This window comes from Cherax quadricarinatus, chromosome 18 (genome assembly GCF_038502225.1).
Source record: "Cherax quadricarinatus isolate ZL_2023a chromosome 18, ASM3850222v1, whole genome shotgun sequence".
In the NCBI taxonomy this organism is placed as follows: domain Eukaryota; kingdom Metazoa; phylum Arthropoda; class Malacostraca; order Decapoda; family Parastacidae; genus Cherax; species Cherax quadricarinatus.
The window spans coordinates 3,751,228-3,774,657 of NC_091309.1; the positions used below are offsets into that span (position 1 = coordinate 3,751,228).

The 23,430-nt window shown below is 36.2% G+C and overlaps 1 protein-coding gene across 8 annotated transcripts in view; it reads right to left on the bottom strand.

Moving 5' to 3' along the window:
• Nucleotides 1-382: 382 nt before the first annotated feature.
• The window catches only part of AP-1sigma (AP-1 complex subunit sigma-2), a 58,995-nt gene continuing 35,947 nt past the window's right edge, over nt 383-23,430 (bottom strand). For 3 of the 8 annotated variants that reach the window (XM_070086088.1, XM_070086090.1, XM_070086089.1), the window contains one exon: nt 4,041-9,280. In XM_070086088.1, the coding sequence (XP_069942189.1) occupies nt 9,197-9,280 (84 nt within the window). In that variant the 3' untranslated portion in view covers nt 4,041-9,196. Of the gene's footprint in view, nt 1,827-4,040; nt 9,281-9,905; nt 10,330-18,308; nt 18,414-23,430 lie in introns of those variants that run through there. The other 5 variants (XR_011392128.1, XR_011392129.1, XM_070086093.1 and 2 more) reach the window with 5 other exon arrangements.

Here is a 23,430-nt window from a genome sequence, read left to right on the forward strand (position 1 = left end):
GTGACTCACTGAGACTGAGGTTCCTGGGGTGAGGTTATTATACTTTGATTACATTATGTATAATATTTGATATGCTCAATGAAATGGTGAGATTATTCAAGTAAACAATTAAATTACCTATTCACAATGAATGGGAATTTGCTCCTAGGCTATATATCTGTCTCACACTTAACAAGATAAGAGGACTGAATCTCCATAACTTATGCTGACTGACCCATAAGTGTTTAGTAACCCAGACACATTTAGTGATCCATGCAGGTTTAGTGCCTCACATAAATATAAATTATAGATTAATTCTGAAATGTTAAAAATTAAAATACAAATGCCTAATCAAGTTTATACTTAAAACACAGCTAATGCTAAGCAAAATTTTAAACAGAGGTCTTAACTGATTTAAGAATAAAAATAATGCACTGGTAATTATTCAGTTTTAACAAATATTTAGCATTTGACTCGAGCTTAGCTTTCAACTTGCAAATTTATTTTTACTCTCTACTACCTGATATTTATATAGTATTTAAGAAATAAAACACTACAATAATGACTGGCATAGACGTAACCCAGTACATTAATTATTGATCTTATACAGTGGACCCCCGCTTAATGATCACCTCCCAATGCGACCAATTATGTAAGTGTATTTATGTAAGTGCGTTTGTGCGTGTATGTTTGGGGGTCTAAAATGGACTAATCTACTTCACAATATTCCTTATGGGAACAAATTCGGTCAGTACTGGCACCTGAACATACTTCTGGAATGAAAAAATATCGTTAACCGGGGGTCCACTGTATATGTAAAAATATGTTAAGGAAAACTATTAAATACTGTATACCAATGGTGCTTTAAACAAAGTTAAAGTGCTCATAACAAACTAACATGCAATAATATACACTGAATGTAGCTAAATATAAAAATGACTATGAATAGTGCAACAGCACATATAATTCATCCTGTATTAATTACTGGTATTAGCCACTTTGTATTTCCTCTTCATACTCTCATTTGTAATGGTAACAAACAGCAATAGAACACAGGTCTACACTACTAAATGCATTATTCAGTTTATAGATACTATGAAGAAACTATTTGTAGAAGGTTAAAATAATTGTGTGTGTTTAACTACGTACAGGAATGTAAAGAGTTTTGCTTCCTGCCAAATTAATTTAATATGTATTAGTAGAGTGGTTCAACCTCTAATTTCACAAATTTATCAATAATTCCTGCCTGCAGGTCTCCCACCTCCATGACAGCAACTGTGCCAACACTGCGATATTGACTTTATCACCTTTGTTTTTTTCTCTCAATATATTTTAAATTTAATTGGCAGGCTTCGGTCTCACTTATTTACGAAACAATGGAAACAATCTACGTATATTGCATTAGTTATATTATGGAAGATGCTCCAGTACTAAAGTTGTACTAAAGGAAAGAAATTAGTTGCCAAAGAACAAATTATAATAGAGGAAAATCACTGAACTACCTTGACATGACTTTAGAGTACACTGGAAGTTACCACCACTCTCTGTGAACCTTCACAAGGAATAACAACTGAATAACAACTGCAAATGGACAACATTTAAACCACTCAAATTTTGAGTGATTTTTTAATACTGTTCACTATACTGTAGCAAGTTTCATTAAATAGTGTTAAATACTGTACTTAAACAATGCCATTTAAAGGCCAATTTGTCCAGTTAATATTTCCTCTTTTACAATCTCTTATCTAAGGTATATTGTATATATATATAATTTTTTCTTTTCAGACTGGGTAGCCAGACAGTTAACCCAGCCCATGGTCTTCGAACAACCCCTGAGGTGTCTCCTCCTGTAGGGGGGAAAAAAAATTGCATGAAATCATTCCCACAGAAACATAACATATAATTAATGAAAACTCTCCCTACATTATAAGTGGTGTGATCAGTTTGTAAGGAAGAGTCAAATTTGCATACAAATGAAGCTCAGCGAGCTTTCTTGATGCTACTAACCAAAATAAGCATGAAACAGTGACAGCTGCAAGCTTCAACTTCTACTGATGCACTTTGACATGGGATGGAAAAAACATACCATCACATCACAAGTGCTGTTTATTTTCATGAAGGAGTTCAACATTTCATACATGCTTCTAACATTCAGGTTATGTATATAGCCACTTTAATAGTGTCTAATTAGCAGCACTAAACCTCAATGCAGCTTCACCTTTATTTTAACCTGACAATACAATATTTTTTACTTGTCAAAGAAAAAAATAGTAACAGCAATACATATTTAAAAAACTTAAAATTTAAAAATGACTCATACCAACTTATGTAAGCCCAGGTAACAAATTAACAACAGAGTACTTAAAAGAAATGAACCTGAAAACCATCAACATCATCAGAATAGAGCGCACCTGGTAGACCAACTACTCCCAGAAAAGTACATATACATTATAAGAACCATGAATTTAATGAACTGTTTAATTTAAACAGTTATTACTTTTAAAAAATGTACTTACTAATGAATGCAACTAGTACTATAGTATAATGATAATACAGTATAATGTATTCTCTTCCTAATCAATACACAATAATACTAAATTATTATTATTATTATTAGTGGAGAAACCCTAAACCTGTAGGGGCATATAGTGTCTAGGGAATAGGAAGGCAACCAGGTTCAACCCAAAGGACAGGTCATATTCCTTGGATCAAGAGCCCCTTGCCGACATCAAGGGGCCTCCCTTGAAGGGAGAGAAATACTGTATAAACAATTAAAATTATTATACTGAATGAATACTTTACATTCCTAACTTCTAAATGTCTTCCATTCAAGTTACAACTCCGGCACTGTTACGAACATCGGAATTCTAACTTATCTGAAATGCGTAGATTTGTCTCAATACAAAACTGTACTTTTACCATTTATATTCTTAAAATTTTTGTACATTTTATCATTTCTTTTTGTTTTTAAAATGGTGTGTGTGTGTGTGTGTGTGTTTGAGGTACATGTGACTAGCTGTTACGTGTTTTCCTACTCAGAGCCAGGCCAAAGGTTTGGCTTCTCTAGTGACCACCTCATCAGCCATCACAATATGGCTAATCACACATTTTCTACACTACAGTAATTATTATTTTCATATAAACTTATGTCTGAACTATGGCTTAATGATAATTGGTTTTCTGAAAACAAAACCAGCATGCAAAATTATTGAAAATTTCATTAATAACAGTACTGAGCCTCTGACTTCCAGGTCCAGAAATGGTCGATGGTTGTCGCATAGTGGCGAGACTACACAAGTGAAACTATGAAGATGGAACCCGTTGTACTATAATCATAGGAGAGCTAAGCCCATAAGGGTCATACAGCACCTGGGAAATGGAAGGTAATTAGATTTGACCCAAGGAAAGGGAGTGTAGCTCCAATTCCCTAGGCCAGTAATAAGGCACCCCCTTTAAAGGGAAAAAACTACTGCAGATGCTATTATACTTAAGTAAACTGGATTGACAATCTTCAGTCTTAATACACTGTACAGTATTTACACATCCATGCCTGGCATTATAGCAGGTACCATAGTCTATGGTCATTGTCAATGCAACTAAAGCAAGCCAGAAGGATTGTGGTGATATTTTGGGCCAAATTTCAGGTATGTACATAGTTTCAGAAATATTACTGTTAATGAGAGCTAAAAATGGGAAAAAATACGGGGACTATTCTTTAAATGAAAAGCAGGGAGCAGTTCCAGACAACTGGAGAGATTATAAGGCCAAGAGTAATGTAGCTTTGTATGGAGGTGAAGTTCAGAAAAGTAATAGACAAATTAGGTTTATTCACTATGTAGCATTCACAAGAGGTCTAGCTTAGGTACAGATCCCAGCACTGATATCTAGCAAAGATACATGCAAGTGTATATGTATAGTTTCTGTATGAATATACAGATGTGCTCTAAAAAAGATTATATGAATAGCTTAGTTCTGTACAGTATTTCTATTTTCAGTGTTTTGTGATAAGCACATCAAATACTATTCTATATAGAGAGCTATGGGAGAAGAAAAAGGCTGTAGAATACAAGTTACATTTATTTCAGAAACTAGTCAAAAATGACCATAAATACAAGCTTGAACCACCACCAGTCCATCACAAGCCATAGAGAGACAATATGATAAATAAAAAAAACTACATAACCCACTAGCAATACCATTAAAGATAAATAACTTATTCTTGCAATGTAAACTTAAAAACTATGTTAACTACACACTGTTACTTTCAGCTGAAGTTTTTTTTTCAAAAGTTGCTGCAGCTCAAATACAGAAGAGATAACAATTTATGAGAAATATTACTACCATCAATTCCTATTCAGCTTAACTAACATAAGTGGTCCCTGGAAACATTTCATTACCTAAACATTCTATACAAAAGCCTAAAACTATGAATTTAATGTACCAACTTAAATGAATAAAACCATACTGAAGCTTTCCTTGTATGAGCATAATTACCTAATTTTGTATAAGTTCTTGTGAGTCCCTTTCATGATTAGATTAATGATTAACTTACCCAAGAAATAGTATGACCTACGGTACTTGTGAATATTTGTGCAATCAAATCACTGTGCCCAAATAAGAATAATGTTACAAGACCCTCAAATAAGACCAATGTCCCTAAGGGCCATTTCCACGATTTCATCCTAGAAGAGGGAGGAAGGGGAAATCATATTAATACACTGTAACTCTAATGAGAGAACAACCAAAGAAAAAAATATTTCATTCTATCCATGGTTAATCAAGTACATATTACAAATGAAAATTCAACACAGTATATATTATTTTCATTTTTTTCAGCAACAAGGACATCTAAAAGGAACTGTTGAACATAAACAATAAACGGTAGTAAAATTATGAAGAATTAGAAGTCACGGTAGTTTAGCTGGAACAGTTCTTAACTAGCTCACATTATTATTATAATCAAAAGGAATTGCTAAAACTAGCTCACAAATTAGAGATGGAAACTATTGTAAATAATGTTTCAGTGGATCCTGAGTCACTCGCAAGCTTTGAGTGATAACAGTTCACGATGAACCAAAATGTTAAGTTGTCATCTCCAATATGTGGTTAGTGATGAATTTAGTAGTTATATTAGTGTGTTTGAGCCAATGGAATAATTAATACTTAATGTATATCATATATAACCGTTCACTGGATAGGAAATTATGTTGCAATCAAAGTAAAATTTTTAGACAGTGGTATTGTATAAACAGCCATATGTGACAAATTCAAATAAAATATACCCTACAATAAAGCTATTCCCATTCAAAGGCTTCATAGAGAAAACAGTTTGGTTCCTCACAAAATTTCTGTATTGACAAAAATATGTATAAATTAACAATATATATGTATAGTATAAAATATGTATGTCTGCACACATACAGGCAAAATCCATCCTCCTTCCCCCCCCCCCACACCCTCATTTCAATCTGATATTCAATTAGTTACCCTCACCACCTTGCTCTTTTCTATGTTCACTTTTAATTTCCTTCTTTTACAGACCCTTTTAAATTTCTCCACCACCCTTGGCAATTTCTCTACAGAAATTTCAAAAAGAACTGTGTCACTGACAAAGAGCAATTGTGACAACTACTACATCTCAGATTCATTATCTCTCAAACCCACCTCTCTCCCAACACACTAGCATTCACTTCTTTTGCAACCCTATAAATATGTTAAACAACCATTGTTGCACCACACATCCCTGTTCAAGGCATACTTTTACTGGAAAATATCCCTCTCTCTCCTGCATATTCCAACCTGAGCTTCACTTTCTGCATGAAAACTCTTCACTGATTTTAGTAACCTACCTCCTATTCCACTTATCTGTAATATTTGTCACATTGTTCCCGTATTCAACCTATCATGTGCCTTTTCTAAATCCAAAAATGTGACAAAAAGTTTCTTACCTTTATCTAAGTACGTACTGCTTACTTATGAGCCTCAGTATAAACACTTGGTCCACACATCCCCCTACCCTTCTTAAATCCTCCTCCTTATATTATTATTATGTTCATGTAAAGTGATAAACCTGTGTGGGTTATTCAGCACCGCATGGTAAAGATGGAGGATGGGGTTGATGTTAGAAATGACACAGAAGTACTGAAAGGCCTCAGTCTATCCCTTCCTGTGTTAGTATAAAGGTGAAAGGAGGTATTCAAAGTTGTGCAACAACTTTGGTTAAAAGTCATAAAATGTGGTGTGACCATTGCACCTTCAAGAGAGTTGTGTTCCAGAATCAGTTGCAATGAAGGGAGAGTTGCCTGAAACCCATTTTCAGTTTCATTAAAAACAGCTTGTTGTTTAACTCAGACCAACAACTATGCTAGTGATCACAGAAGTGCTAAGTTTAGACAAATGAATAGTTGGAAACAGGCAAACAACCATGGTCAATATTACACAAAAAAACCTATACATAGGAAGTATAGAGAGGTGTTTGTATCCCAAGAATATTGTCCTGAACATCAGAATGGCTAGGAAGTCAGCAAAAGAATTCCTTTTGTTTACCTGAGACATGACAGCCAGTTGTAAACATAAAGGAAGAGGGGATGTAAAGAATCAAAGGGCTGGAATGCTTGCAACATACTCTGAGAGCTTGAGATTATAACAAATGTTATGGTGAAAATGGTAATATGGATGAGGATGATGTCTGAAAGTGATATACAGCAGCCAAAAAAAAAAAAAAAATGCAGTGTTAGTGCCAGCAGATGAATGGGAAGACCTCTTCCGAGGTTTAGCTCTCTTTTGGCACATGACAGTTGGAGGCAGGATACACACCACATGGTTGGGTTTAGTCGGAGGTCAAGGACAGATGGACCTCTGCCTCTGTCACAGTAGCACGAAAAAAAAAAAAAGAGCTCAGGGTAGAACAAGTAGATGAAAATAAGGAATATAAAGGAGCAGATGTAAAAAATAATTACAGTACCTAGAAACAGTTGTGCACTAGGTAAATGAATCGCAGGGCACTGCTGAAGAGTCACAATATGGAATAAATAAAAGTGATCTTCCTGTTAGCAGTGAGCCTATACCATCCCACTCCTGCTGGTAGCAAACCTCATAATCTCACTCAAAGGCAAGATAGTGACAGGAATATAAAAGATGGTCCCATGCATAATTGAGACAAGGTCAAGAGCACTGATAAGATCCATTGTGAGCAATATAGCCATAGATAAACATTGGGCTGAAAATAAGCAGTACATGGCTTGGTGGACAAACAACAACACTGACTGAATGTAATAATGTTGGTAGAATTACCGACAATATGTAAAGTAAAAGGATACAAGTGCAACTAATGTGACATTTTTATTGTGGCAATGTTTCGCTCTCCAGGTGCTTAGTCAAGCTGTTCACGGCTTGACAAAGCTCCTGGATAGTGAAACATTGCCACAATAAAAATGTCACATTAGTTGCACTTGTGTCCTTTTACTAAACATTGACTGAGTTGCTGTTCTGTAACCATGAACCACTTGTCTACCAGATATGTGTATACTGTGCTGTTTATCCTCAACAGGAGGGAGAGGCAAACAAACGAAATTTTGGTCATACTGACTGGATGCAGATGACCAAAAAAAGGGTCAGACAAATATCTCCATTCTGGAACTTGGCACACCTTGGAACTTCAATCTCATAATGTAAACACTAGTGACAATGAGGACCACCATGAGGAGTTTTGAGATGAATATGAGGTGGTGCATAAGTAAAGGGAGAAAGTGGTAAACACATCAGAATGACCAGAAACATTAGAATCAGGAAGGACAGCAGGACAAGGGACAATTACTCAAGATCTTCCAGAATTAGGAGAACTGAAGGCCTGATTGCCCACTTCATGAGCCCTGAGAGATACAAGGGGTCATAAAAATGTAATAACTTCATCTGTTCATCCCCTTACTCAAAACTGAGCCCATTAAGGTAAGAGACTAAACACATTAATGGCCCAGTAGGAAACAGAGAGGTATGCAAGTACTGGAGGACCTGGGAGCAGCTACAGACCCATGTGTACATACTCCGATACATATCAGCTGACTGATAAAGTAGGGCCAGCAGAGTATTGCCCACCAATTGGCCACAGCTTCAGAGAACATGCTGTATTTCCAAGGAAGCAGAAATGAGAATAATAACAGGTATAGCTAATACATAGGAGGAGCACCCAGTTACTACAGCCACCCTGGCATGTGAAGTCCTGGGTAATATGGCCCAAGGCATCAAGAGAGACACCACAAAAAGATGCCTTAGATGCCTGAACTGTATTTCTCAAAAGAACAGTTTAATCCTTATGCCAAGAAAAAATTGCACTGTGACATTTCTCAAGCACTTGTCATTTTATGTATTGTGAGGAATACCTCAGGGTATCCCTCATAGGAACTGTATCCACTGAAAGGTTTTGAGGAATATCTCAATGAGATATTCTCAGTGAGATATTCCTCACAATGTGGATTTTTTTTTTTAACTGGAAATCATTTAATTCTTCAGTAATATCTAACCAGCATACATTAATAATGACCTCTTACATATCATGGAAAAATGTTCCACAATAAATTAGGCAAAAATGGAATTATGTTAAGTTACTAAAAATGACGATGCATAAAAAAAAATCAGAGTAACTGAACAAAAATCTTTTGATTACTTGTGACCAATGTAAACATAACTCAAGCTGGCAACAGGCAAAAAGCTTTGGCCCTCAGAACGATCATGAGAAAGCTTTGTAGACTTTATAACTGACATAGTGTATCAAGAGAATTTGTGTGATCTTGGCCAATCACTAAAAAACTTCATATGTTTCATTAACAAATATTTGTTTCCTTTTATATCAGTGTCTTTATTCCTCGTCCAAAATTCTAAAACCATCACTTGCCAAGTAATCTCTTCAAATAAGCTAAAAAAAAGTTATCATGAGTTAACTTTAAACATTATTTTCTTTTCACAACATCAGAGATTTTTCTAGTGAAATACATCTCATCAATGTTGTTTAACTTCCTTTCATTTTGTTCCCAGTGTCACTCTTCCTCTCCTACTTTTCCTGTTCCTCAAGCTGCATTCTGTCCTCCTCCTCCTGCTTCAAGTCATGCTCTCTCACTTACCTCCAATAAATATATTACATTTTCGTACTTTTTTAGCAACCAATCATCCTCAATAAAACTCTGCTCTGTAGACGACTGCTGTCTTATCAGGGAAGCACCTCTCATAATACCACGGTGGATACCAACACACTATAAGTGATATAATTCAAATTTCGCTGAATGACCCATACAGGTTTAACCTTTTCCTGTGAATATAATAATAAACATTTAGAGGATGGAGCAAAATACAATGACTTGGAGGGTACATAAATATGCAGTGGAAGGAAGGGGTCGCTCTAGGAAATGTTGGAGGGAGGGAGTAAAGGAGGTTTTGTGTGCAAGGGGCTTGGACATCCACCAGGTGTGTGTGAGCGGGTCAGATAGGAGTGAGTGGAGGCAAATGGTTCTTGGAATTTGACGAGCTTCTGGAGTGTAAGCAAGGTAACATTTTCTGAAGGAATTCAGGGAAACCGGTTAGCCAGACTTAAGTCCTGGAGGTGGAAAGTACAATGCCTGCACTTGGAAGGAGGGATGGGGGTATTTGGAGTTTGGAGGGGCTTCTGAGCTTTAGTAACAGTGTGCCTCTGGCAAGACAGTGATAGAGTGAATGATGATGATGAAAGTGAAAGTGTTTCTTCTTTTATGGGCCACCCTGCCTTGGTGGGAGATGGCCATTGTGTTAAAAAAGCATAAATAACACACATACTATAGCCACTACCAGGTGAAGCCTCACCTGTTACCATGAATATAATTACAAGCTGTACCTCAACTTCCACTAAGAATACAAAAAGTATCAAAGTTCAACAATCAAGGCCTACAAGTTCAGCTTCATTCTGTTCAAGATTTATTTTATTCTGTATACTTCTTCTTTTTCTGTGCATTTTTTTTTTTTTTACATTCATACATGAAAATGAGTAAGTTTACAAACTACAAACCTTAACTGATGCAGGAGTTAAGACAGTTGTGGACACAGGCACAATAACCTTAACTGATGCAGGAGTTAAGAAACAGTTGCACAACAAGATACTGTGCTTGTGGCATCTTGCAGTTTTCTATATAAATGAGCAAACATCTTAACAGCAAACTGAAGCACAATCATAACAAGTGATACACACAGTTTGATACTAAATGGGAATATTGTAACTGTAGCAAGTAAGCTAACAATAAAGGAAAATGTTTGTAACAAGAGTTAGTGGCCTTATAACATTCTGATATTGTAACCTCCATAATACATGGCATCATCCTCTGCCTCTTCCTAAATAAAGATGGAAAAATAAAATGAATTAGAAGAAAGCTTAGAAATCATATGTATGATAAATGCTAAACCACTCAAACACTAGAGAGAATACCCCATTGAGCATTTGTGGTTATAGGGGAGTATTAACCAACAAACTATTCAACTGTGTTTTGGATGACAAAACACATACATAATTGCCTAAAGTTGTTCAAAGTAAGAAAAGTAAAATGAATTTATATTAATATGCTAGAAAAGTGAATTTCTTGTTATGTACACAAGTGTCAAACTATATATGATACAACAATACTTGTTTAACCTGGGCTCAAAGCTTGAAGAGAAAATATTTCTTAAGCAAGGTTAAACCATAACCTTAATAAGAAGCTGACATGTCCATAATATCTGAAATTATGAATAAATTTTATATCATTCAACAGTTGCAACTGCATATTCTGCCCACAATCTAAAAGAAATAGAATGCATCACATTAAGCATAATATCTCAAATTTTTGTTGAATAAATATCTTTGTACTGCATAAAACTGCACTACAAAAGTAACACTTTTTTTATTCTTCTCTGGTTAACACGCTTAGTGCAGGCTATTACAGTCGCCTTTAACTGCTCTTTTTAAATATGTAGCTTGGAATGCCTTTCTCCATAACTAATTGAAACTTAAGAAAAAATCACTTATAAACATTATCACAAAATTAACTAAACACTACAGCATTTCTAGCAGCCCAGAATTAAGAGCCTTGAAAGTGTTAATTTTCTTATCTAGTTAATTTTGAAGTAGAGTAGTATTTATTCACTAATAAATCATTTTAAGAAATCTATACAGGTATTTTATTCCCCAAAAAATATTTGTTACAATAAGAGAAGCAGTTGCAGTGCAATAAAGTCAAGTGTGTCACAACAAACATAGATATTATTATAGTGCAAAGTGCAACAGATGTATACAACAATGCACACTTTACATGTACCTTCATGTATTTCAGTGTTAAGTTGTAGTTATATAAAGAATTCAAGAATTTGCAAAGACTTCAATCATCTAACATAATCAAGAAAAAAAGGAATCAGTCTGCCAGTTTAGAACACATAATGATAAACTGACGAGAAGTCAATTTAACTGAGGAGAGAAATCGAAGTACAGTATTACTGTATATCTTTCATTGGTAGGTCCTGTGTCTAAGACATAACTGAGGTGATTGTCTTCCATGAGAGGAGGAAGAGTTGAAGCTTAAGTTACAAATGGAGGTGGCATATTGTTGTGGTCAAACAACAGGTGAGCACAGAAATATTAAGTTAGAGGTAAGAAGTCCGCCTAAGATAGGATTCACGTCCTGGAGTTGCAAGATTCACACTATAGCGTAGAGTGATTTGCTGGTCTGTACATCTATCTCACGCCCAGGATTATCAAGATTCTGTACAAAGTCATAGATAAATTAGTTGTCAGTCTATCAAGAGAAATTAAGATTTTCATAAAATAAGAATAGCTATTTATTTTCTGATGAAATGTTAGGCCATACTGGTATGGAATATAAATATTTTACATTCTCCACCAAAATAATGGCAAGCACTCTCAATAAAAACCACAATGTTCACTGAACTCATTACTATCAATTCTTAAACTTGAAAAATTTACTAAATGGTCTGTGGATTATTTACACATCCTTGTTCTATTGAACAATGGCTTTACTCAAGTTCAGCAAGTCATTTATATAATTAAACCTCATGCAGTAGTAAGAGGACATTTCAGTTTCCTAATGATTCTCTTCAGCTAAATTATGAGCAGCATTATCCTCCATTACTGTTCTTTGTTTCCTCTGTCACATTTCTAACATTTCAAACATCCAACTGAATTAAATGATAATTTAATATCAACACAATTCTCTTGTGAGTTTGTATAAGTTGTATCATATACTGGTAGAAATAAAGATTATTATTATTACTGTAATGTGCATTCACTATGACTATCATTATGATCATCATCCGATCAAGAATCCAGACACAAATTTGTTAAGGGTTACTTCTTGGATTGTCAGTACAGATCGGTCATCACTAATCCGGCAATCAATTATCCGGTTCCATCAGTAATCCGGCACTAATTTTGGCTAGTATAATTTCAAATTTCATCATTATACTGACTCAAATTTCATCATTATACTGACTCAGAAATTGTGCAGATGGTTGTAAATCCACAGCAGCAAGCCAGTAGAGGAGAAAGCAGTGATGAAAATGAGGAAGATGTAGCAGAAAGTCTTTCTATTAATAGGTTAATTAAGTGTATTCTAACCTAACCACTCTGTAATCCGGCAAACTCACTAATCCGGCACACTACAGGTCCCAATGATGCTGGATTAGTGATGGTCGACCTGTAGTGTATTCCAACCACTTTATGATTTATGATGGTTTCACCAATAATGTGAAGAACATGCTCCTTTAACATCTGTACCAATCATAGCATGACTATAGCAAAATAAAAAAATTCCCTTATTTACTATGACCACACCATAAGCACAATAATCCAGCCTGAACAAATTGTGAAAAAAATGGCATTGGTAAACTAAAGTCTATACTGTTTACTACACATTAATTCATTAAAGGATAATGACAACTGATGAAATTTTCAGATTCATGACTGTGGTATTTGTGGTGCCATTTTGATTACCCAAGTACAATCCACTACAGTACTGTATATCCAAAGATCTAGATGAATGGTTCAGAGAACCGACATGTTGTTAAATTAGACACATGTGCAACTCTTGGGTATCTTTATTGAGGAAACGTTTCGCCACACAGTGGCTTCATCAGTCCATACAAAGGAGAAACTTGAAGAACAGGAGGAGAATGAGGTAATCAGTCCCTCAACCTTGAGTCGATGTGGTCAGTCCATCAATCTTGAAAAGATTGAATAGATTGATGGACTGACCACATCGACTCAAGGTTGAAGGACTGATTACCTCATTCTCCTCCTGTTCTTCAAGTTTCTCCTTTGTATGGACTGATGAAACCACTGTGTGGCGAAACGTTTCCTCAATAAAGATACCCAAGAGTTGCACATGTGTCCAATTTAACATCCAAAGATCTAACCAACTTCAAGATATATACAGTATCTTAAATGAAGAGAAGTGTAATATACAGCATTTGATAATGGCATTACCTCTTAAAAGAACTTTTTCATTAATTTCCTTAACCCTTTGAGGGTTTCGGACGTACTAGTACGGCTTACGACCCAGGGTTTTTGACGTACTAGTACGCCTAAATTCTAGCGCCCTCAAATCTAGTGGGAGAAATCTGGTAGGCCTCCATATGAAAGAATGGGTCTATGTGGTCAGTGTGCATGGTATAAAAAAAGTCCTGCAGCACACAGTGCATAATGAGAAAAAAAAAACTTTGACCATTTTTTTGGAATAAAACAGTGACTTTGCACTGTATTTTTGTATGGTATTTATTGTTTTATTCTAGTTTTCTTGGTCTCATTTTATAGAATGGAAGGCATATCATAGAAATTGAGATGATTTTGACTGGTTTTACAATGAAAAGTACCTTGAAATTGAGCTCAAAGTAGCAGAAATGCTCGATTTTTACCAAAGTTCAAAAGTAAACAAATCATGCCAAGTGTCCAATACACATCAACTGGTGAGTCTAATATTCTTTTGCAAGTGCGCCAATATGATTCATACCATTTTTTATACTAATGCAGTAGTCTGCATAACAGTAAATCTTCTATTTTTTATGAGAATAAAAATTCAAAGTGGAAAGCAAAAGAATGTAAGTGGGGCCTTGAGACGTGACTAATGAACAGAGGAAATGCCATTTTAGTGCCAGGAATGTATTTCTTGTTTGTTCTGGACCCTATTCAGAAATTGGCATCTTTTGAAATTTGTGTGAAATTGGCAAAATTGCTAAATTCTGACCACTGTACTGGATAGTTGAAATTGGTAAATGGGTGGTTTCTTGCACTCATTCAATAGAAAAAATGGAGTTCTAGCGAAATATTTATGTTTTTTGTCAACTAGTACAGTGGAACTGGCTGAAAATGGGGCTCAAAGTGGGCAAAATCACTGATCCGTAAACATCGCCGAGACCACTAACTTTGCGAGAGCATAATTCCGCAAGTTTTCCATCAAATTTCATATTTTTGGTGTCATTATGATCGGGAAAAAATTCTCTATATTTTCATAAGAAAAATTTTCTTTTTTTTTTTTTTAAATTTGGCCGACCCTGAGAACGAGTCTCGGAGAGGGCCTGTCGACCCTCAAAGGGTTAAACAGGCTTAGGTAATCAAAATGATGTTACAGATATCACTAACAAATCTGAAACTTTGTATCAGTCCAGTGTAAGAAATAATTTAGTACCCATTAATAAATGTAAGGAATAAACATGTAGCTTTAAGAGCAGCAGTACCTTTCTTTCACAATGTGTTTAAATTGGGAATCAGTAAGAGATTTAAATGAATGGTCCCTTACTTCAGGAAAATTGATGCTATACTCAAAATTCCCTCTGACAGATGACACCACAGGATGCTGTGCATATTGTATGCAGAAGAATGTCTTTTTCATATTATATGATCAAATTCTTTAAATGCCTGAGGAAACCTGGTTAAATTGCAAGTGTATAATAGAATGACTAAAACTGAAAGGTGCTGAATGAAAATTTATGTAAATGCTAAGGAAACTGAGAATTACATCACAACTTTTTTAATTAGTTAATGTACACTGCACATACATAAACCCTTCAACAAAGCAGGATGGTTCCAGTTTACAATAATTTTTAATTTTAATAAAACATACATTGAAAAATAGTACCAATTAACATCTGCATACAATACATTTAGAAAATTGCCCAATACAAAATCAAGCACTATTTTATATACAGTATACCCTAAATAATGACAAACACCACTGATTTACTAATACAGTATGCAGCACACATAGTAATTAAAACACTGCTGACTATATATCAAGAGGAGAAATATCCCATTAATCTAGAGAGCACGATTTTCATTGACAATTTTTTTACAGTGAAGACGTAGCTTATGAGATAAGTGAAACGCACAATTTAATAATAATAATATACACAGAGTAACATAAGCCACCAAGATGTTACAGGAATAGCATTCACATTCCAAAATATAACAATGACACAAGCACAAAGGCAAAGTTAATAAATTAACCAGTAGTTGGAATAATGTTCAACTGATAATGAATTATGATGTAAATGACACTAACAAACAATTATCTCATAGTGTATGTTTTATGGGATCAGCACCAGCACATTACATGTCGTATAAAAGCAACGTCTGCACACTATGTGCTGTAAGATCAACACCAGCACTGAATGTGTTCTGGGATCAACACTAGCACTGTGTGTACTACGGGATCAACATCAGCACTGTATGAGTGATGGTATCAACACCAGCACACTACAAGACGAACATCAGCACAATGAATATGCTATGGGACCAACACCAGCACACTAAATGTGCTACAAGATAAACATCAGCATACTAAACAAAGATTGTCACAAAACTATCTGAAGCTCAAGATCTAGGTAACATCTCTCTCTGTTTATATAAACAACTATTATCATATTATACTCAAGGGGAAGCACTAAACACATAAGGGTCATAGAGTGCCTCTATAATTATATACAGATCTATATTAACTAATCACAAACAAGCAATCAGTAGTACACATCAACCAGATAGAGGTAAGAATGAGGTTACTCTAGGCCTTCCGTGTTGCAAATTGAAATCACATCTTCAGGAGCAATGCAATGAAAGGTAGTCAACACAGATGTGTTCAAGGGTGCAGTCCAGTCTTTCTGGACTGGTCTGCACACCACAATGCATCCATCTAGACTACTATGCAAACTCCCATTCCTTTCCCCTTCATTACTTTGCTTCCAAAGATTTCTGACTGAAATTTCCAAAGTGAAAGATCCAGAGAATCCTTATTTTAAACCTTGTCCCTGTAGTTGTTGCCTTTTTGATAAGTATCATAACTAATTGCAATGGCCAGTTGTAGTCCTCCTAAATAACTTAATGTACCCTACAGTATTGTTTGGAAATAATAAATTCTTGAATATGTTTGTTTATACAAGATTATCAAATCTTGGAGGGCCCAACTTGACAAATTGTGTCAAAAGTCAGTATGACGTTGAAAAATTATTTCACTAACATGTGTCAGGTTACTTCTTAACTTTGGTTTTAGTGATTAATTTAAATGAGAAAATAATGAGTGAGTGGACATTTGGGTCAGGGTGGGTGGGTAGATTTTATCATTTGTTAAATTAGTTTTTTAATAGATGACTCAGTTAAAGGAGGGAGAGAGTAGGATTAAGTTTTTGTGGAAAGCATCCCCCATGCACTCCTATGATGGCAAGTAATGGCATATACGTACAATCTCTTATTAATGACCTTATAAGAGCAGCATAAAAAAATGTGATTTGCAGATGAGATTTGGAAATAAACTATCCCCATTTTCAGTGTTGATAATCTTACTGACCAAATAAATATCCGTACAGTAGTTGCAAAAGTAGCTTAATATAAAATATATGTTCAGTTCTTTTGTACAGCATTATATTCATGGGGAAGCACTACACCTGCTGGGAGTCATACAGTACCCAGGGAATGGCAGGTAATAAGAAGAACATAAGAAAGGAGGAACACTGCAGCAGGCCTGTTGGCCCATACTAGGCAGGTCCTTTACAATTCATCCCACTAACAAAACATTTGCCCAACCCAATTTTCAAGATGAGGGTAGCTCTAATTCAATAGATCAAGATCCCTTCACTAACATTAAGGCACCCACTTCCCATTAAAGGGTCTTTAACGTACCCTGTGCCGTGGAATGTGGTTTAGGATTGCACCATAACTAAGCACGACATTGGAAGGAGAAGCTCGAGTACAACCGGTTTCAGCCCTAGTGAGACTAAAGTGGTTAATGGCAGCATACAAGGAACGTTTAAACAAAGCACGCAGCTTTTATGTTGTAAATATGGACATAGGTTGAGTTGGGAGGAAAGAAATGGCCTCCTCCCATTGTTACTCCACTCGTCGACTCCTTCCTCCCTCACACAGATGAGAAACAACATATCAGACTCTTATAATGTTTGAATTTCAAAGGAAGCTATAGCTAATAAATACTTTAAGAGTGTGGTTTAATACAAAATAAATGTTAAGTTCTTTTGTATATGAAGAAAAAGATTATTTAGGTGGAAGGAGCTGGTTAACTAGCAACCTGCACTGCAACTCGTCACATATTTCTCAGCAGACCAGTTGACTTTTCAATTGAGAATTTTTCATCATTCACAAAAATTTATTTCAGAGTATGTCCTGAATTCCACATTTATTTTTAGTTCTTCATTATAAGTAAGAATTCTGAATGGGAGAGATATCACTATTGGTGAAAAGTGATAAAAACTACAGAGTTATTGAGTTCTGCATGATATAAGGAAATGGGAAGGGGGAAAGGGAAACTAAGTGTAGAAGTATTGAAAACAAATGCAAAGGCAAAATAAGGCATTCAAAATCAGTGCATCAAAGGTGGAACCTCCAGAGGGCAGACAAAACACATCATGGCACTGAAAAACCAAGTCAAAAAGAAACTCATCATGCTCAGATAAACGAGGAAATTTATCATAAGATGGTCATTGTGACCTGGCAAGTCTCACAGAGCAGTGCTGGGTGCCCTCTCCATGAGACAACCATGGGCAAGTCTGTAAAACCAATGTGCAGTCATGAAAGATATCTCTCTCAAATGCAAACAATAAGGCAAGACTGGCCGGAAGCTAATAGAAAACAGTTTTTAGTCAGCTTCATAGGCCAACGATGTTACAAGCAATTCCATATGTGCTAGGTGATAAGCAGGTAAATGTTTGGAAAGGACAACTGTCTGTGGAAGATTGGAAGGCTCTTTACAGATGAACATGCAGTGGGGTCGATAAGTTCATTGCCAGGAATGCCAAAATGACTAGGGATCCAGCAAACAACTAACTTTTTCTGTGTCTACTGAAGATGATTTGAAGTCAACACAGAATGCAAAGCCCAAGGGGATGGGAAGAATCTAATGACTGGATCGAGGGCAGTCCACTGTGAGAATCTGAAATAACAATAAATGATGAGACAGATATGGTAGCAATGTAGATTACTGTTTCAAGTAGGGCATAGGACTCATCAGTGAAAATACTGGCAGATCACGAACACATCCTCGAAAAGTACAACAGAAAAAGACAAGCATACTGCACCCCTGCAGAAGACTTTGAGCCATTAGTTTACCCAACCAGTACATCAGTGCATGATTGATAGTACTCAAGAGAGAACACAATTATAAAATAAAGAAGAAAGTCTTTATTAAGTGTAGAAAAGAATGGCAAATGGGCTGTGTTGGGATTTTCCAAGCTGGGAGTGAGAAGTATTTGATAGGAAGAACAGCAAATGAATAACAGATGGAAATCTACAAGGGATTGAATGCAGAGATTAAAGGACTGAAATGAGGAGGAACATCAATAGAAATTACCTAGCATGTTAATATCCATGAGAACCCTTGAGGCCATTATATATAGTGAGTATGGAAATGAACAAAATAATGAAAGCAACTGGTAATGTGGCAATCCTGCAAAGCAGCAGCATCAGACTCAACAGAGGACAACCAAAAGATCCCCCAAACCTAATGTAAACACTGATGATGGATAACATTCACCTCAAAAATGGACAGATTCCAACTTTGACAAGACCAGATGAACAAAGACAATGAAAGATTTTTCTCTCAGTTCCCCAGGAGAGACTAAGGCAAAAATCCAGTGTAGACTTAATCAGATTTGAGAGAGAGAGAATGTGATATTTCCATGAAAAATATCAAAGAAAAATTCCAGGAATTTTGTCTACTGGCAAGTCATAAGAAGGAATCAAGAGGAACAGCATGCAACATGGAATAACAAAGTGGCTTGTGAAAAAGTGTATTTTGGAAAAGAAGGTCCAATAGGGTGAACTGTCAATCGCTTCCTGTAATGAGATAGCTGCCAATTAATTGCTGATGCTGGCATACATTATGGCAGCAAAGAATGCCCAGTCACCACTCTCTCAATGCTACAATAAGAAGCATTGGGAATGGGTAAAGGAGTGGGAGGTGGTGGTGATAATGGGAAAATGATCATTATCATTAAGATCATTTATAACTGCCTAATCAAAATCTAGGAAATATAAAACGACCAAATTAAAAGGTCCAGTGTTCAAGACATCAGTAAAGGATTAAAAAAAAAAGCCTATACAGGTCACCACAAGTCACATTATGACCTGTCTTCTACCCCCCCCCAAATAGTAATGAAGCTCAATGAGAAGTACACTGCCTGCACTTTAAAGGAGGGGTTTGGGATATTGGCAGTTTGGAGGGGTATGTTATATATGCTTCTAAACTGTTGTATCTGGGTGATTCTGCAAAAACAGTAATTACGTGTGAGTGAGGTGAAAGTGTTGAATGATGATGAAAGTATTTTCTTTTTGGGGATTCTCTTTCTTTTTGGGTCACCCTGCCTCGGTGGGAGACGGCCAACTTATTGAGAGAGAAAAAAAAAAAAGCTCAACTGTGGTATGATACTAGTTCAGGTAAGAATGAAACTGGAGTCTGCAAGTTGTAATAACAAGGAGTGCAAAGGTGAGAGATCTGAGGAAGAAACTGTATATTATTCACTTACGGTAAGTAAACTTGGATTATTATAGTGCTGTAATCTGAACACAAAATCTAGTGCATAGAGCATCAGTATGCAAATGAAGTAGTTTAAACATATGAGGTATTAAGAAACAGGTTAACAAATTATAGTCAGCACACCCAGCAACAACAAGACCACCAGTATGACATTCCCCCACCAACCACTGAGCCTAACAAGGAAAAGCATTAATTGCTTTAATGACTATAAAGGTAATGGAGAGGAATTTGCAAGTAACCTCTTCAAATATCTGGAAGCAGCTACAGTCCTAAAAAGGTGTATGTGTTATAAGCCCTGCTTGACCCTAGCCAAATATGATCAGCCAACTGAGTCAGTTGAACCAGCACTGAACCTCTAGTTTTACCTCAATACATTCCTCAAATTACACTGTCCACCAATGAGCCTCAACTGCATGAGTAAAGCTCACCTTCGTAAGGAATATAATTATTATACTGGTCCCCATGTATGGCATACACCAGTAGCAATTCTCCATTAATACCACAGCTGCAGCCACTGAGGTATGAGAAGCCCAGCCAGTTCAGCTCACAGTATCTACAAATACAGCAATCCTTATCACACCATGAGGTGTCTGCCTGTACAAGAATATTAAGAGCTTTTCTTTCAAAAATATAAAAATTCCTTAAGACCATTAAGAAATATTTAGCAGTTCTGATTATGGTTTCCATAACTCAACTTTTGAACACATTTTCATATGTTATTAATGATTTTCCTAATATATTGTTAAGTTTGCTTAAAATGTGTGAAATGAACCTGATTTCGACTGAGACGAAATATTACAGGTGCTAATAAAAATTGTTTTACACTGATGCTATTCATGTACAACACTTTATTGTATATTCTAATAAAGCAGTTAATTCAGCAAAATTTTGTGTCGCCGATTCATTATCATACCAATCTAGTTTATGTACCATTATTTCACAAACAAGCGCTAAACCAATATGGAATATTTAGTGCAAAATCTGTGGTGAATAAAATATAGTAGGACAACAATGGAAGTAAATCTGGTGCAAAACACATTCATCGCCACTAGACAACTAACATTAAGGCAATTATTATACGTATTATAATTGTAAGTAGTTAAGCAGATAATTTTCCAACCTGTACTTCAATTATCCTCTCTACAGTATATATACAGTATACGTAATCTGCGTATCGGTATGGTAGAAGACTAGGATTATCTAACAATTTGTTTTACAGAAAGTATTGTGCCTTAACGTATACGTAGCCAATTTCAGTGTCCCTATATATGGAGCAATTTTTTTTTTTTAAAACGTTGGCCATTTCCCACCAAGGCAGGGTGACCCAAAAAGAAAGAAAAGAAAACTTTTATCATTCAACACTTTTACCATCACTCATATATAATCACTGTTTTTGCAGAGGTGCTCAGATACGACAGCGTAGACATCCCTCCAAACTGCCAATATTCCAAACCCCTACTTTAAAGTGCAGGCATTGTACTTCCGATTTCCAGGACTTAAGTCCAGCTAATCACTCTCAATATAGTACTAACTGCAAGTACTTTACTGATAGTTAAATTTGCATTCTACTTTTAAAAGTTAGTAATAATCAAATTTATTTTTAAATATGTATTACTATTCATCCTAGTCATCTCATAAAAACTTTATACTGTATGTGTACTTGATTTAATGTCTCTGTGTATTGTGTAGTAATTTATGGTTTGTGTACCAATATGAATATACAAAAGTGTATCCTATAAAATATAATCCATATAGAGCAACTGAGGCCAGATTTTATAACCTGGAGTTTACCTGGAGAGGGTTTCGGAGGTCAATGCCCCCGCGGCCCAGTCTGAGACCAGGCCTAATGGTGGATCAGGGCCTGATCAACCAAGCTGTTACTGCTGGCCGCATGCAAGCTGACGTACGAACCACAGCCCGGTTGGTCAGGTAAGGTGCCTGTCCAGTACCTTCTTGAAGACAGCCAGGGGTCTATTGGTAATCCCCCTTATGTATGCTGGGAGGCAATTGAACAGTCTTGGGCCCTGGACACTTATTGTGTTCTCTCTCAATGTACTCGTGGCGCCCCTGCTTTTCATCGGGGGAATGTTGCATCTCCTGCTGAGTCTTTTGCTTTCATAGGGAGTGATTTTCATGTGCAGGTTAGGTACCAATCCCTCCAGGACCTTCCAAGTGTATATTATCATGTATCTCTCTCGCCTGCATTCGAGGGAATACAGATCAAGGACCTTAAACTGTTCCCAGTAATTTAGGTGCTTTATCATACTTATGTGTGCCGTGAAAGTTCTTTGTATGCTCTCCAGGTCTGCAATGTCGCCAACCTTGAAGGGGGCCGTTAGTGTACAGCAGTATTCCAGCCTAGAGAGCACAAGCGATTTGAAGAGAATCATCATGGGCTTGGCGTCCCTAGTTTTGAAGGTTCTCATTATCCATCCTATCATTTTCCTAGCGGATGAGGTAGATACAGTGTTGTGGTCTTTGAAGGCGAAATCCTCTGACATTATCACTCCCAGGTCCTTCACATTACTTTTCCACTCTATTGTATGGTTAGAATTTGTCATATACCCTGATACATTTTTTATTTCTTCAAGTTTCCCATATCCGAGTAGCTGAAATTTCTCCTCGTTGAACTTCATATTGTTTTGAGTCGCCCATTCGAAGATTTGGTTGATGTCCGCTTGGAGTCTCATGGTGTCTTCAATGGAGGTCACTGCTATGGTAATCCGGGTGTCAACCACAAAGGAAGACACAGAGCTATGGCTTACATCTCTGTCTATGTCAGAAATGAGGATGAGGAATAGAATGGGAGCGAGTACTGTGCCTTGTGGAACAGAGCCTTTTACCGTGGCTGCCTAGGACTTTACTCTGTTTACTATTACTTTGTGTTCTATTTGTCAGGAAGTTATAGATCCAAACAAATTTAACAATCAACTTTTTTTCCTTGCAATGTTAGCCCTTAAACTGTCCAAACGTAGATCTACTTTTACGTGCGTAGCGCTCCAAATGTAGATCTACGATTTATTTTACATGCTTATAACCTTGGCACGATAGGCCTGAGTTGCCTAGACATGAGAGAATGGGTCTATGTACTCAGTGTGTGCTGTATGACAAAATTCAGGGACCCTGGGAAAAATGCGCTCTTCATTTAAAAAAAAAAAAAATCCCAAAATATTCAGAGTGCTACACAAGTGAATGTAGATATACGTTTGGACAGTTTAAGGGTTAAGAAATTAAGAATGCCTGTCCAATGTGCAGATTCCTATATTATGGCACTATACAGCTGTTGTTTCATTGTGAGTCTTTCCTGTGTATTCCATAAGTGTATAAGCACTGCTGGTGCATGTACAGTACATGGTCACACTCCTTCAAAATGTTCCTCCTTGGACTTGCCCATTTTTTACTTATTAAAGTTCTA